The 14,517-nt window shown below is 39.7% G+C and overlaps 1 protein-coding gene across 3 annotated transcripts in view; it reads left to right on the forward strand.

The window, feature by feature from the left end:
• zfat (zinc finger and AT hook domain containing) overlaps positions 1 to 14,517 on the forward strand; it is a 157,153-nt gene that overhangs the window by 28,509 nt on the left and 114,127 nt on the right. For all 3 annotated transcript variants that reach the window (XM_072259626.1, XM_072259614.1, XM_072259620.1), the window contains exon 5: positions 5,447 to 5,600. In XM_072259626.1, the coding sequence (XP_072115727.1) occupies positions 5,447 to 5,600 (154 nt within the window). The remainder of the gene's footprint in view (positions 1 to 5,446; positions 5,601 to 14,517) is intronic.

Genomic DNA, 14,517 nt, shown 5'->3' on the forward strand with positions numbered 1-14,517 from the left:
TGAGATTTTCCCTTTCTAGTCCCATTTATTCTAATTTTTTTTAAACCCTCCATGACTGATTTAGTTTTTAAAGAATGGGACAGGTTGGGTATTAAATGTTTTTGGGATCTGTTTGTTGGAGGAAATCTTTTTTCATTTGAGCAATTGTCAGCTAAATATAGCTTACCCAAAACTCTCTTTTTTAGACATCTACAAATCAGAGACTTTCTAAGATCTCAATTATGCACATTTCCTATAAGCTCAGATAAGAACTTACTAGACGTAATTTTTAATTTGACACCTTTTTATAATGGTTCAATATCTAATATTTATGGTATGTTACTGGAGACGAATGTTCCTTTACACAAAATTACGAATCTCTGGGAACAAGGTTTACAGACATCAATATCTGAGGAAACTTGGAATTAAATTTGTAAACTGGTTAACACTTCATCGCTATGTGCTCGCCATTCCTTCATACAATTTAAGGTGGTACATAGAGTCCATATGACTAAAGATAAGCTATCTCATTTTTATTCAGATATATCTCCCTACTGTGACAGATGCAATAATAGAGAAGCTTCATTAATTCATATGTCTTGGACTTGTCCATGTCTTGAAAAATATTGGAAGGAAGTTTTTCAAACTTTTTCTCTACTTTTCAAAGTCAATTTTAAGCCTAATCCTCTGATGGCCGTATTTGGTATTGTTGCAGGATGAGATATCAAGTTAAAGACATCTGATTTACATATTTTGGCCTTTAGCTCTCTTATACCTAGGAAGGCGCTTTTGTTTAAATGGAAAGATGTTTCTCCTCCTACTCATGCTCAATGGTTATGCGATGTTATGTCATGCTTAGATTTAGAGAAGATTCGTTGTTCAATTTCCCATCTCGTCAAGACTTTCAAACATTGTGGGGACCCTTTCTGAATTATTTTCAAAACCCTCAATTCGTTGTTTAAATTTAGATGTTGGCTATTATTAATTTTTATTATACGAGAAGGTTTTTTACCTTTTTTTCTCCGTAATAAACAGCTTCAGTCTTGGTAGGGGTTAGACACTTTTTTGTAATAAATTAGTATATTTCAATATAACTTTGACTAACCTACATGAATACGGGGTAATGAGATTGTTATTATGAATAGATATAATGTAATTGGTAGTTGTTTTTTTTCGGCATTTATATATACTTTCTTGTACTCTGTATTCTTCTATGGAGAAACTAATAAAAATGCTGAAAGAGCATCTCCGATAGCTTTACAGAGGTCATATATTGATTTCTTATGAAGGTCAGATCACCTGATTTGAATGCTGCAGACCTCAAATTCAGAAAAGTGGATCTCCCAGTTTGGTCATGGTTTCTGGCTTGAAAGTACCTGGGTTTTCCCTTTTGGTACGCAGTCCTCGACACGTTTGCTGATGAAGTCCACCATGGTAGGGACAAACAAAATGAGAATACAGAATGAAGTGTCACTGTTAGAAAATGAAGTGCAGGTAATAGGAGGTGCAAGGTAATAGAGGTAGATTTTTTCAGAACCTTGGGTTTGATCAGAGAGTTCCTCTTCTCTTGGTTTTTCTCTCAGGATAGACTGCCCAGTCCTTTTTTTGCTGTTTAGAATAGTGTTTTTTTTTCATTTCTTTTATATGAAAATTTCTAATAGTCCTTCCTTTCTTCATAAATTGATAAAGGGAGAATGAATTACGTTCTTTTTTTTCTGTATTATATATTCTATATCAAATTTATACTTTGTAGATCAACACTGTGTGATTCTGATATTGTTTATTTTACCTTCTGTATGTACTGTTATTGACATATATACCAGAGATGCAGGTTTCCCCCGCCATCCAAAGGTAGAACGTTCCTATGAAACGGTTCGTAAGCCAGAATGTTGTAAAGTGAAGAAGCAATTACCATTTATTTATATGGGAAAAATTTGTGAGTGTTTGCAGACCCAAAAATAACCTACCAAATCATGCCAAATAACACATAAAACCTGAAATAACAGTAACATATAGTAAAAGCAGGAATTATATGATAAATACACAGTAGAAATACTTTTCTACAATCATTGCCTGCACTGTTCTCCTTAGCGAAAATCTCACACAAGTGCTCTCAGCAGAAACACAGCGCAAGCGCTGTGGGCAAAAACACAGTGCAAATGCTCTCGGCAGAAAAACTCTCTCCAGTAACCTTTAAGCTATGAAGCTGCCAATTCATACTAAATAACGCATAAAAATACACAGCCAATATAAAGTAGAAATAATGTATGTACAGTGTAGTATCACTTACTGGAATCGGGAAGACAGCATCGAGCACACTGATGATGGTATGTTAGGCTGAGTCGTCAGAGGTTGGGGTGGTGCAGTGGCCCCCACCCTCTGGGCTGCCGACTGATACTGATCCACGAAACATACAGCGGTGGCTGGGACGCACCCAGCACATCTTTAAGAAAAAAGCTGAAATAAACAAGCTAATTAATTCGGTGCCGCCGGGCATGTAAATGTCAGCCCAGGTGAGAGGCGACGCAATCAGCAATCACCTCTGATCTGGGTCGACATTTACGTACAAGGTGGCACCTAATTAGTTAGCTTGTTTATTTCGGCTTTTTTTTGTCAAAGGTGTGCTGGGTGTGTCCCGGCTACCGCTGCATTTTCCATGAATCGGTATCTGTCCACGGCCCAGGGGTTGGGGTCGTGGGACACTGAGGTGTCATCTGTTTCCATCAGGGCAGGCAGCTCATCTTCTCCTGTGTCTGCCTGCCTCGATGTTGAAGGTCGAAGTTCGTTGTCTGCTGTGGCTGATGTGGAAGGCTTGAAAAACAACAGTATGCTTGACTGCTAGCCTCGCGCATTTTTCTGTCATACAATTCTTTGTAAGCACTCAAACCATCTTGCAAATATGCCCTAAACCTACGTACCCTTTCAAAATTAAAGTCGTACTTTATCATTGCAGCGAAAATCTCACGCAGTTGCTTCACATTCAGTTCCTGTACGACTTCACTTTCTGTCCGTTCACTACTGCACTCAGTTTCGATAGTTATCCTTTCCTCTTCCAATTGTATCAGCTCTTCATCTATCACTTCTTGGTCATGGGATGCCAAAACCTCTTCAACATCATCTTCGTCAACTTCCACAAGCCAAACTCACTTTGTCCTTACTTCGTTCACCACGATCGAAACACTTAATTATGTCTAGTTTTACGCTGAGTGTAACACCCTTACGAGCTCTTTTAGGCTTTTCTTGAACTCTCTTGCAAAGGCACGTGTTTAAGCAATGCCGGCAAGAATGCCGTTCCGAATCCGGGGGAGGAACAGCTGCTTGGGGCGCGCGCTGCTTTTATCGCACATAACAGTGAAAACACCTTTTGTTAGCGAAAACAGGTAACTAATGTAGGTTTTTTGTAACAGTGAGGTTTCGTAAAGCAAACGTTCGAAAACCGGGGGATTTCTGTAGTCTCCTCCTGTTCGTATACACTTTTTTTAAATCAATAAAAAGATTGAAAAACAGAAAAAGAAAGAAAAACAGTTTTTCTCTATTTTGCCAGTTCTTTGGAATAGCTTGAAAACTTTTATCAAATCCTCCCTTAATCGTCTTTGATTAGAAATCAAAACATCTCTATTTCACTCCAATCCAGGTATCATTCTATTAAACAAACTTGCCAAATAGTTTGCTTCTACACTCTTGTGCCCATTACTACTCACGGCACTTATGGTGTGCAGGAAAGACCAGTAATTCATTCATCTTTTCTAAACTTCAGTTTAATTATCAATGAACCCAGATCATTCAATAATGAGTTTTTAACTTTTTGCTACTCCAAAGTATCATGATCTATCCTGGTCAAAACTGGATGACCTCACACTTGCTTACATTGAAAACCAGTTTCTACTGTTTTAGCATCCATTTAATCTAATAATATCTCCTCCTTAAAAACAGCACCTATCATTAAGAAGGAAAATAATCTCAGTTGTTTATGAGGTGATGAATAGCCACTATCACAACATAAATCTTTGTGGAATGCCACTAGTTACCTGCTAATGAGATAATCTGGCCATTGTTTCTACATTTTGACTTCTGGCTACTCATCCAAATTCTCAATCAGTCTTCAATTCCATAAGCTTCTACTTTAGTTAAAGAAAAAATAAATTATTGTCTCAGAAGTCCATATAATTACAATCCATGGATAGTCCCGAATCAAGTTAGGCACTCCAAAACAATTCAAATTTGACTTTCATGACCTGCACTTTTAAAAATCCACATTGACTCTATATGAACATGCAGAGACATTCAGTCATTCAATCCTTAATCATAAAAACACTTCCTCAACACCAAACATTAGATTAACTGATCTATAATTTCCATTATCCCTCACTCAATTTTCTTAGGTAGCTGAGGGCTATGGGCAATTCTTCAAATTAAGTAACATTTGTCAAATTGAAAATTTTGGAAGATGATAATGAGGGATTTGCAATGTTCTTAATTGCATTTTGGTACATAAATCATGTGATCCTCGGAGCCACTTCCCTGTTCCCCATTATTGTTCCTATGCTTCTTTTAAAATTGGCAAGATCCCAGCACAGATTTGATTTTTAATTTAAATAGAAAACAGGGTACACTTCTTTCAAGACAGTCAACCTCTGAAGTCTTGCAGAACTGAAATTTTGGAGACAGAAATTCTGGAGGATTCTATAGATGGCTGAGCTGCAGAGGAGAATAGCATTTATCATTCTGGCTTTGTAAACTCTGCTTCCATTTGATTCTTGCTTACACCCCCTTTTTATGGCCTTTCCCATTCTTTAAACAAATCTGTGTCCTCAACCCTCTACTCTTCTCCCTATACACTCATGACTATGTGGCCAGATTCTACTCTAACTCCATCTACAAGCTGGAAGAGAATTAGTACAAAAATTAGATCATATGAAAATATACAATGAAAGGTCACCAGATTTCTTCAAATTTATAGGATGTATTAAATGTCCGACTCCTTATTTTCTCTAGGCTTAAACAGGGCATGATAGAGGAAAGCCAATAAAAGGCGGCAGGAAAAATTATTTTTCCAGCAGGTATAATTTTGTGATGTGAGCCAAAAATTTAAACCGGTCTTTTCAGGAATTAAATTATGAAATCTCACCGTTGGTAAGTATCATTTGGCAACTGATTCTGTACTTTGAAGTTCAAAGTTAGTAGATTTTTTTGTGAAAGAAAAATAAGTGATTTGTGAAGTGGGGTCAAGGACAAGTTAATAACACCAGGCCACAGATATTAAACACAATAACATGTACACAGATCATAAACACATAAACCAAGGCCACAGATCAGCCACCACTTCAATGCACTATGCAAAACTGATTTGAGGGGATAGATACTTACTGCTATTCCTTTACCCAAATATTATTAAAGCCAATTCTTGTCTTACCTTGTAACTGCTATTCTCTGTTGCAACATGAAATAATATTTTTCTGTGTTCTAGGTGCCACTAAAATTATTCCCATCGAGGCCACTCCAGCTGAGAAAACTCCAGCAGCTGAGCCTGAAAGTATTGGCCAAGAATCAGCTCTGCGAAAGGGTTACCAGGAATATGCTATCCAACAAGCACCATTGGAGTTGGCCCAGAATTCTTTCAGGCAAGTGCACTTTGCAGAAAAACAATAGCTTCAAATGGCACATGCTTACTTACCTCACTTTCCAAGAAATTAACTGAAAGGAACACTGCCAATGCAGCCATGTGCCCTGCTTGCAACTTTTTTTCCTGACTTTGGAATACATTAATGGGATTTGGGTTTGGGTCTTCATTGATGTTGTTGCTGTGGTCAATTTAGCAACTTCCTGCGGTCGAATAGGGTTACTGATATTGAATTCCAAAGAGAATAGATTATAGAGCTGGCATTTATTCATTCATCTTAAAATATGGGAAAGATCATAATGGAATATAATAATTTTGTGGCATGATGTTTAAGATGTGTAGCGTGTTTGTGAAGAAAGGGTGATTGTAGTCCTTCCAAATATCTTCACAACTGCAGTTTTCTTCATATTAAATCCAAACTTCTTACATATTAATATCAAATCCAAACTTGTTACATATTAATATCATGATTCTCTAGTCGTTTCAATTTCAATCTCAAGATTTTTCATTGGGCATTTGTGATGTATCCAGAATGTATCCAGTTCACAGATTCCTTAAAAAGTTTTTGAGTTGTCTGATGAAGCACATGTGGGGCTGGTTATGCTTCAGATTTAGCTTCCTGTAATAAAGAATAGAGCAGAGAATAGAGTGATTATGGATCATTATTTGCATTACATCTATTAGGAATTTGCTGCAGTGTGCTTGCATGACAAGCAACAAAAACAACACCATTCAACAATGATAAAGAATACAAAATTATATACAAATAAGGTTAAAGTACGGACATGGAATAAATGTACACAAGTACATAATATCAGAATGTATTTACAGTGTAAACAACATTATAAAAAGTTTTAAAGTGCAGTGACTGAGGTAATAGATAGAGAGGGGATGGAGGTTAACAAGAATGGTTGATCAGATTATCTGCCTTGGAGAATAAACTTTTAAGAAGGCGTGATGTTTCTGTTTTAATAACCTTCTGTGTTTTCCAGAAGGGAGCTTTTGGAAAGTGCAGTTTGCAGGGTGGGTAGTGTCTGAAATTTTCCTGGCTGCTTTGTCCCAGACACATATGAGTCCTGTTGTGATGGTAGGCTGCAGCCAATGACCTTTTCTGCTGACCTGACAGTTTGCTGTCGTTTTCATATGTTCTGAGAGGATGCTGCACTAAACCAGACAGTAATTGTTGATGTGGGGATGCTCACCATGATTTAATAGGTTCCTGAGGGTCAACTTTTCCACCAAAAAAAGTGGTTAGTATATGGAATTAACTTTCGGAAGGACCTTGCTTCTCTGAATGTTGCGTCACAGGAACACTAGTTGGTGAAGCAGGCTTTGGCATTGAGTATAAACGTTAGGATGTTACGTTGCAGTTATACAAAACATTGGTGAGGTTGCATTTGGAATACTGTGTTCAGTTTTTGTCATCCTGCTATGGGAAAGATGCCATCAAATTGGAAATAGTGCGGAGGAGCATTAGGGGGATGCTGTTGGCACTTGAGGGACTGAGTTATGGAGAGAGGTTGAACAGTTTGAACTATTTTCATTGGTGATTAGGAGAATAAAGGGTGATCTTATAGAGGTGAGTACAATTAAGCATGTTTAGGGTGAATGCCCACAGTCTTTTTCTCAAAGTGGGTAATCAAGAACTGCAGAGCACTGGTTTAAGGTGAGAGGGGAGATTTAATAGGAACCTGAGGGGCAAGTTTTTTTCCAAGAGCATGGTCAGTATAAAGAATGAACTGCCCGAAGAAGTGGTTAAGGGGGCTACATTAACCACTTTTAAAAGATACTTGGACAGGTACATGGGGAGCAAAGGTTAAGAGGGATATGGGGCAACATGGTTAAAACGGGTCACGCTTAGGTGGAAGTCCTGATTGGCATGGACCAGTTCGCCCGAAGGGTCTTTTTCTGTGCTGCGTGACTCTATGACTCCATTAATAACTTTGGAAAAGGTGCAGAGGAGGCCCACAATGTTGATCTTCAGTTTAAAGTTTGGTTACCCGAATAGCTTTGAATGACTGCATAGTCTTTGAGATATTCAAACAAGGTTTATAAGATAATGGAAAAATTGAGCAACGCCTATGAAATCCAATTACTTAGTGAATTGTAAAGAATACAAGGTGAAGGCAGATTAATTTAGATGTTGTTAAAATAAAAGCTGATTCTATTTCTGATATGGAAGGATATTGTCTTCTACAAGAGCTATGTCTAAGTGCCTATCCATGCTTGAGTGAGTCCTCACCAATTTTCATTGTTTTTGTTTCCTTCTATTGACTGAGTTCTGACTTTTTCTGCTACTCTTCCAGGCACGCCAGGCCTTCTTTACTTTGGTGTTAAAGGAAAAGTATTTGCTAAATATTATATTTTTAAGAAGTGAGATGTGCTAATAATTTTTGAAACGGTCTTTATTATAAGTAAAAAGGGTAAAATACCAGTGGTGAAAGTCACAATGAAAATTAGGTATCCAGAAAATTTAATATAGAAAGGCAGGAAGTGTGCAGAATCTTAGATACAGGACCTTTATAGGCAAGTGATCATAATATGATTTGGATGATGGAATTGATGGCTTTGTTGTAAAGCTTGCAGACAATATGAAGATAGGTGGAGGGGCAGGTAGTTTTGAGGAAGCAGAGAAACTACAGAAGGACTTAAACAGATTAGGAGAATGGGCAAAGAAGTGGCAGATGGAATACAGTGTTGGGAAGTGTGTGGTCATGCAATTTGATAGACAAAATGAAAGGGTTGACTATTTTCTAAATGGAGAGAAAATACAAACAACTGAGATGCAAAGGAACTTGGGAGTGCTTGTGGAAGATTCCCTGAAGATTAATTTGCAGGTCGAGTCTGTGGTGAGGAAGCCAAATGCAATGTTAGCATTCATTTCAAGAGGACTAGAATATAAAAGGAAGGATGTAATGTTGAGACTTTATAAAGCACTAGTGAGGCCTCACTTAGAGTATTGTAGGCAATTTCGGGCCCTTTATCTTAGAAAGGATGTGCTGAAACTGGAGAGGATTCAAAGAAGGTTCACGAAAATGATTCCAAGTTTGAACAGCTTGTCATGTGAAGTATGTTTGATGGCTCTGGACCTGTATTCACTAGAATTCAGAAGAATTAGGGGGACCTCATTGAAAACTATTGAATGGTGAAAGGCCTTGACAGAGTGGATTGATGTTTCCTTTGGTGGAGTACCTAAGACTAGAGGACACGACCTCAGAATATAAGGGCATCCTTTTAGAAAGGAGATGAGGAGGAATTTCTTTCGCCAGAAAGTAGTGAATCTGTGGAATTTGTCACCACTTGCAGCTGTGGAGACCAAGTCTGTACGTATACTTAAGGCAGAGGTTGATAGATTCTTGATTGGTCAGGGCATTAAAGGATATGGGGAGAAGGCAGTAGACTGGGGCTGAGAGGAAAAATAGATCGGCCATGATGAAATGGCAGAGCAGGTTCGATGGGCCAAGTGGCCTAATTCTGCTGTCATGTCTTATGGATGCGTACTCTTTGTAGAGAAACAGCAAGCGCCACAGATAGCAGTACTGCTGCAACAGAGCTCAGTTACCCAAGTTCAATCGTGAGTTAGAATGCCATCTGTGTGGAGTTTGCATATGCTTCCTGTCACCAAGTGAATTCCTCCTTGGAGTTCCAGTTTTCTCACCCTTCCTAAAGACTGGTAGTTTAATTGAACATTATGCATTGCCCCAACTGTGTAGGTGAGAGATAAGAAGCTGGTGGAATTGATGGGAATGTCTTACAGGGAAAATTAGTGTGGCAAGTGGGATTGCTCCTTTAGCCAGCATTGACTTAGTAGATCAAAAATGGTCTCCTTGTATGTCATAAATGTGTATAAAGTCATAGAACACCACAACCTGGAATCCAGCCCTTCTGCCCATTGAGTCTGTGCTGAAACGTTAATCTGCCTAGTTCCATCGACTTGACCCAGACCATAGGCCTCCATACCCCTCTCATCCATGTACCTATCGAAATTTCTTTTTTATGTTGAAATCAACCCTGCATCCACTTCTTTGCATGGCAGCTCATTCCATACTCTCACTACCCTCTGAACATTTCCTCCCTGAACATTTCACCTTTCACCCTTAACCCATGACCTCTATTTGTAGTCCCGCCAACCTCAGTGGAAAAAGCCTACTTGCATTTACCTTGTCTATACCCCTCATAATTTTATATACCTCAATCAATTCTCCCCTCAATCTTCTACATTCTAAAGAATGGTTCTAACCTATTCGACCTTTCCCTATAACTCAGGTCATGACAACATCCTTGTAAATTTTCTCAGCACTCTTTCAATCTTATTTACATCCTTGGTAGGTGATCAAAACTTAACACAACGTTCTAAATTAGGCCTCGCCAATGTCATACAATTTCAACCTAACATCCCAACTTCTGTACTGAATACATCGATTTATGAAGGCCAATGTGCTAAAAGCATTCCTTATGACCTTATCTACCTACGACACCACTTTCAAGAAATTATGGATCTGTATTCCCAGACCACTCTGTTCTACTGTGTGCCTTGTTGCCCTACCGAATGTTGGTTGGTCCTCCCAAAGTGTAAAACCTCACACAAGTTTGCATTAAATTCTATCTGCCATTTTTCCAGCTGGTTCAGATCCTGCTGCAAGCTTTGATAGTATTCCTCGCTATTCAGTACACCCCCAATCCTGGTGTCATCCACAAATTTGCTGATCCAGTTTTCCACATTATCATCGAGATCATTGGTATAGATTACCAACAACAATGGACCCAGCAACAATCCCTGTGGCACTCCACTAGTCACAGGCCTCCGGTTAGAGAGGCAACTATCTACCGCCCTGCTCTGGCTTCGTCCGCAAAGCCAATATCTAATCCACTTTACTACCTCATCTTGAATCCCAAACAACTGAACCTTCTTGATCAACCTCCCATGTGGGACCTTGTCAAAGGCCTTGCTAAAGTCCATGCAGGCAACATCCACTTCCTTGCCTTCATCAACTTTACTAGTAACTTCTTCGAAAAACTGTAAGATTGATTAGACATGACCTACCACGCACAAAGCCACATTGACTATCCTTAATCAGTCCCTGCCTATTTAAGTATTAATTATCCAATCCCTTAGAATACCTTCCAGTAACTTTCCCACTGCTGATGACATACCCACCGGCCTATAGATGCCATGCCAAATCTTTGCAAACTCCTAAGGAAATTTAAGCGTTGCTGTGCTTTCTTCATAATTGCAATTACGTGCTGGGCTTAGGATAGGTCCTCTGAAATTATAATACCAAGGAATGTAAAGTTGCTGACCCTTATCCACCTCTGATTCTCCAAGGAGGACTGGCTCTTGGACCTCTGGTTTCCTCCTCCTGAAATCAATAATCTACTCCTTGGTCTTGCTGGCATTGAGTAAGAGGTTGTTGTTGTGGCACTGCTCAGACAGAGTTTCAGTCTCCTTCCTGTATGCTGACTCATCACCACTTTTGATTCCGCAAACTTGAATATGGCATTGGAGTTGTGCTTAGCCACACATTCATAAATGTAAAGCGAGTAGAGCAGGGGACTAAGCACACAGCTTTGAGGTGCACCTATGCTGATTAGAGATCACGGAGGAGATATTGTTGCCAATCCAAACTGACAGAGGTCTACAAGTGAGAAAATCAAGGATGTAAGTGCACAATGAGGCATTGCGACCAAAGTCTTGAAGCTTATTGATTAGTTTTGAGTGGATGATGGTATCGAATGCTGAGCTATTGTCGATAAAGAGCATCCTTGCTGTTCAGATGTTCCAGGGTTGAGTGAAAACCCAATGAGATGGCACCTGCTGTGGACCTGTTGCAGCAGTAGGCAAATTGGAGTGGATCCAAGCCATTTGTCAGGCAGGTGTTGATATGTTTCATCACCAACCTTTCAAAACACTTCATCACTGGGGTAAAAGCAGGTGTAGTGATTACTTGAAAACGAACCAAAACCACTGACTGAGAGGCTGAGTGAGGGGCTTGACTCTGTGTGATGCGCTTCCAGATAATTTAGTTCCAAGTCGAAAAATGTATGCTTGATCCCTTATTATGAAACCAGCAAAGACAAATAATCTTATAGAGCGATACAGGTGTCCCCCGCTTTTCGAACGTTCGCTTTACGAAACCTCACTGTTACGAAAGACCTACATTAGTACCCTGTTTTCGCTTTCAGAGGGTATTTTCACTGTTACGACAAAAAAGCAGCGCGCGATGAAAAATTCAGCATGCGAAAAAAATCGGCGCGCACCCCGAGCAGCTGCTTTCCCCAGATTTGGAACTGCATTCTAGCCGGCATTGCTTTAACACGTGCCTGTGAGCAGCCGTTTGCAAGATGAGTTCTATGGTGTCGGAAAAGCCTAAAAGAGCTTGTAAGGGTGTTACACTTAGCGTAAAACTAGACATAATTAAGCGTTTTGATCGTGGTGAACGAAGCATGGACGAAGTGAGTTTGGCTTGTGGAAGCTGACGAAGATGATGCTGAAGAGGTTTTGGCATCCCATGACCAAGATCTGATAGATGAAGAGCTGATGCAATTGGAAGAGGAAAGGATAACAATCGAAATCGATTGCAGTAGCAAAACTGAAGCAACTACGTGAGATTTTCGCTGCAATGATAAAGTACGACTTTAATTTTGAAAGGGTACGTAGCTTTAGGGGATATTTGCAAGATGGTTTGAGTCCTTACAAAGAACTGTGTGATAGAAAAATGCACGAGGCTCAGCAGTCAAGCAAGCCTTCCACATCAGCCACAGCAGACGACGAACCTCGACCTTTGACATCGAGGCGGGCAGTCATAGGAGAAGATGAGCTTGCCTGCTCTAATGGAAACAAACAACAAGATGACACCCCAGTGTCCCACCCCAACACCCAGCCCGTGGACAGATACTGTACCGATTCACGGAGAATGCAGCAGTAGCCGGGAGGCACACAGCACATCTTTAAGAAAAAAGCCAAAATAAACATGTTAATTAATTAGGTGCTGACCCACACCTAGATGTCAGCCCAGATCAAAGGCGATGCAATCAGCACTGATCTGGACCGACAATTACGTGCCAGGCAGCACCTAATTAATTAACATGTTTATTTCGGCTTTTTTCTTAAAGATGTGCTATGTGTCTCCCGGCTACCGCTGCATTCCCGCATGCCTCGCAGCAATGTATCGGTCGGCAGCCTGGAGGGTGGGGGCCACTGCACCACCCAAACTCTGACAACTCAGTCTAATACACCAAAAGTGTGCACGGCACTGAACCAATTCCGGTAAGTGATACTACACTGTACATACATTATTTCTACTTTATATCGGCTGTGTATTTTTACGTGTTATTTGGTATGATTTGGCAGCTTCATAGCTTAAAGGTCACTGGAGAGCAGTTGCGCCGTGTTTTTGCCAACAGCGCTTGCGTGAGATTTTCTGCCGACGGCGCTTGCGTGATATTTTCGCTACGGAGAACAGTTCAGGCAATGATTGTGGAAAAGTATTTCTACTTTATATAGACTGTGTATTTATCATATCATTCCTGCTTTTACTATGTGTTACTGTTATTTTAGGTTTTATGTGTTATTTGGCATGATTTGGTAGGTTATTTTTGGGTCTGCGAACGCTCACAAAATTTTCCCATATAAATAAATGGTAATTGCTTCTTCGCTTTACGACATTTCGGCTTACAAACCGTTTCACAGGAACACTCTATCTTCGGATGGTGGGGCAAACCTGTATTAGAAATTAGTCTAACCAAAGTAGCAAAATAATGAAATAAATGGAATAAGAGTAATTAGTGTTCAAATTAGTCATCAGCAAAAATATATCCATTCCCTGGCTGCCTCTAGCTAGCAATTTAACTAAACTTAACTAAGACAAAACGTGAATACATAACTATACTCATCTGTTTCTACCATGCCCCAACCCATGTGACAAATTACCGTAACTCATAATAAACACACAACACAAAATACAATACCAACAGACTGAAAATAGATGCATGGCTCCTATGTCCCGACCCCTAATTATTACACTGTAATACTAACAAGTAATACTACAATAATAGGACACATGAAATCTTCAGGGATAAACATTTTAACATTTATGCAATTATCATCTTTCTACTTTCTTCTTCCAGTCAAGTCATGTAACAGTCATTTAGAACAGAGGTTACCAACACAGTGATCTTTCCACCACTCACTGTCAAGTTAAAGTCATGAAGCTTCCAGAGCTGTAGCTCCTCAAACCTCTGCCTCCTGTAAAAGACAGGTTTTGGTTATAGGCCTGTCCACACAGCTTGTCTTAATCTTGAAGCATCTCTAGCTGTTCAAATCCTCTTCTGTCTGGAAAGACATGAATGACTCTTCTCATGATTCATGAGTTTTGAGGCGCTGTGTCGTCAACTATGTGCGCAATGTTTCCTGGGAGGAAATTGTGTTTTAGACCTGAGACAACGGAAGGTTGGGCGTCAGTGCTTCCAAACCATTGGGATCAGATAATGCTTTAGTAATTGGATGACCTTTTTGAAGAAGGACATCACTGATCTATGAGCGTTTCTACTTCTCAATACCTTCTCTCAACTTACACACAGCTTGAACAAAGTTTGTCACATTATCAGGGTGCAGTTCACGAACCTGTCCTCATCTTGCTATAAAGCGTTGAAGTGCACTAACAAAACATTCTGTGTCTAAAGGATGCCTTTGTCGTTCTTCATCGAAATCAGACTGAGCAAGAAAATGTTTGATTGCATTCTCTTTCAACTAAGAAACAAGAACAGGTTCTTAAATCTAAGAATCCAGTCTACTGTCTTGGCCATTCCCTTACAAGCTGAAGAAGATACTGAGGACTTGACACCCATGTCTCATTCTTCAGGAATGTTATCACCTTCAGCCCTTTAGAGGCCACATCTGCTGAATAGCTTGAAGTGTT

Source organism: Mobula birostris, chromosome 1, assembly GCF_030028105.1.
Source record: "Mobula birostris isolate sMobBir1 chromosome 1, sMobBir1.hap1, whole genome shotgun sequence".
NCBI lineage: Eukaryota > Metazoa > Chordata > Chondrichthyes > Myliobatiformes > Myliobatidae > Mobula > Mobula birostris.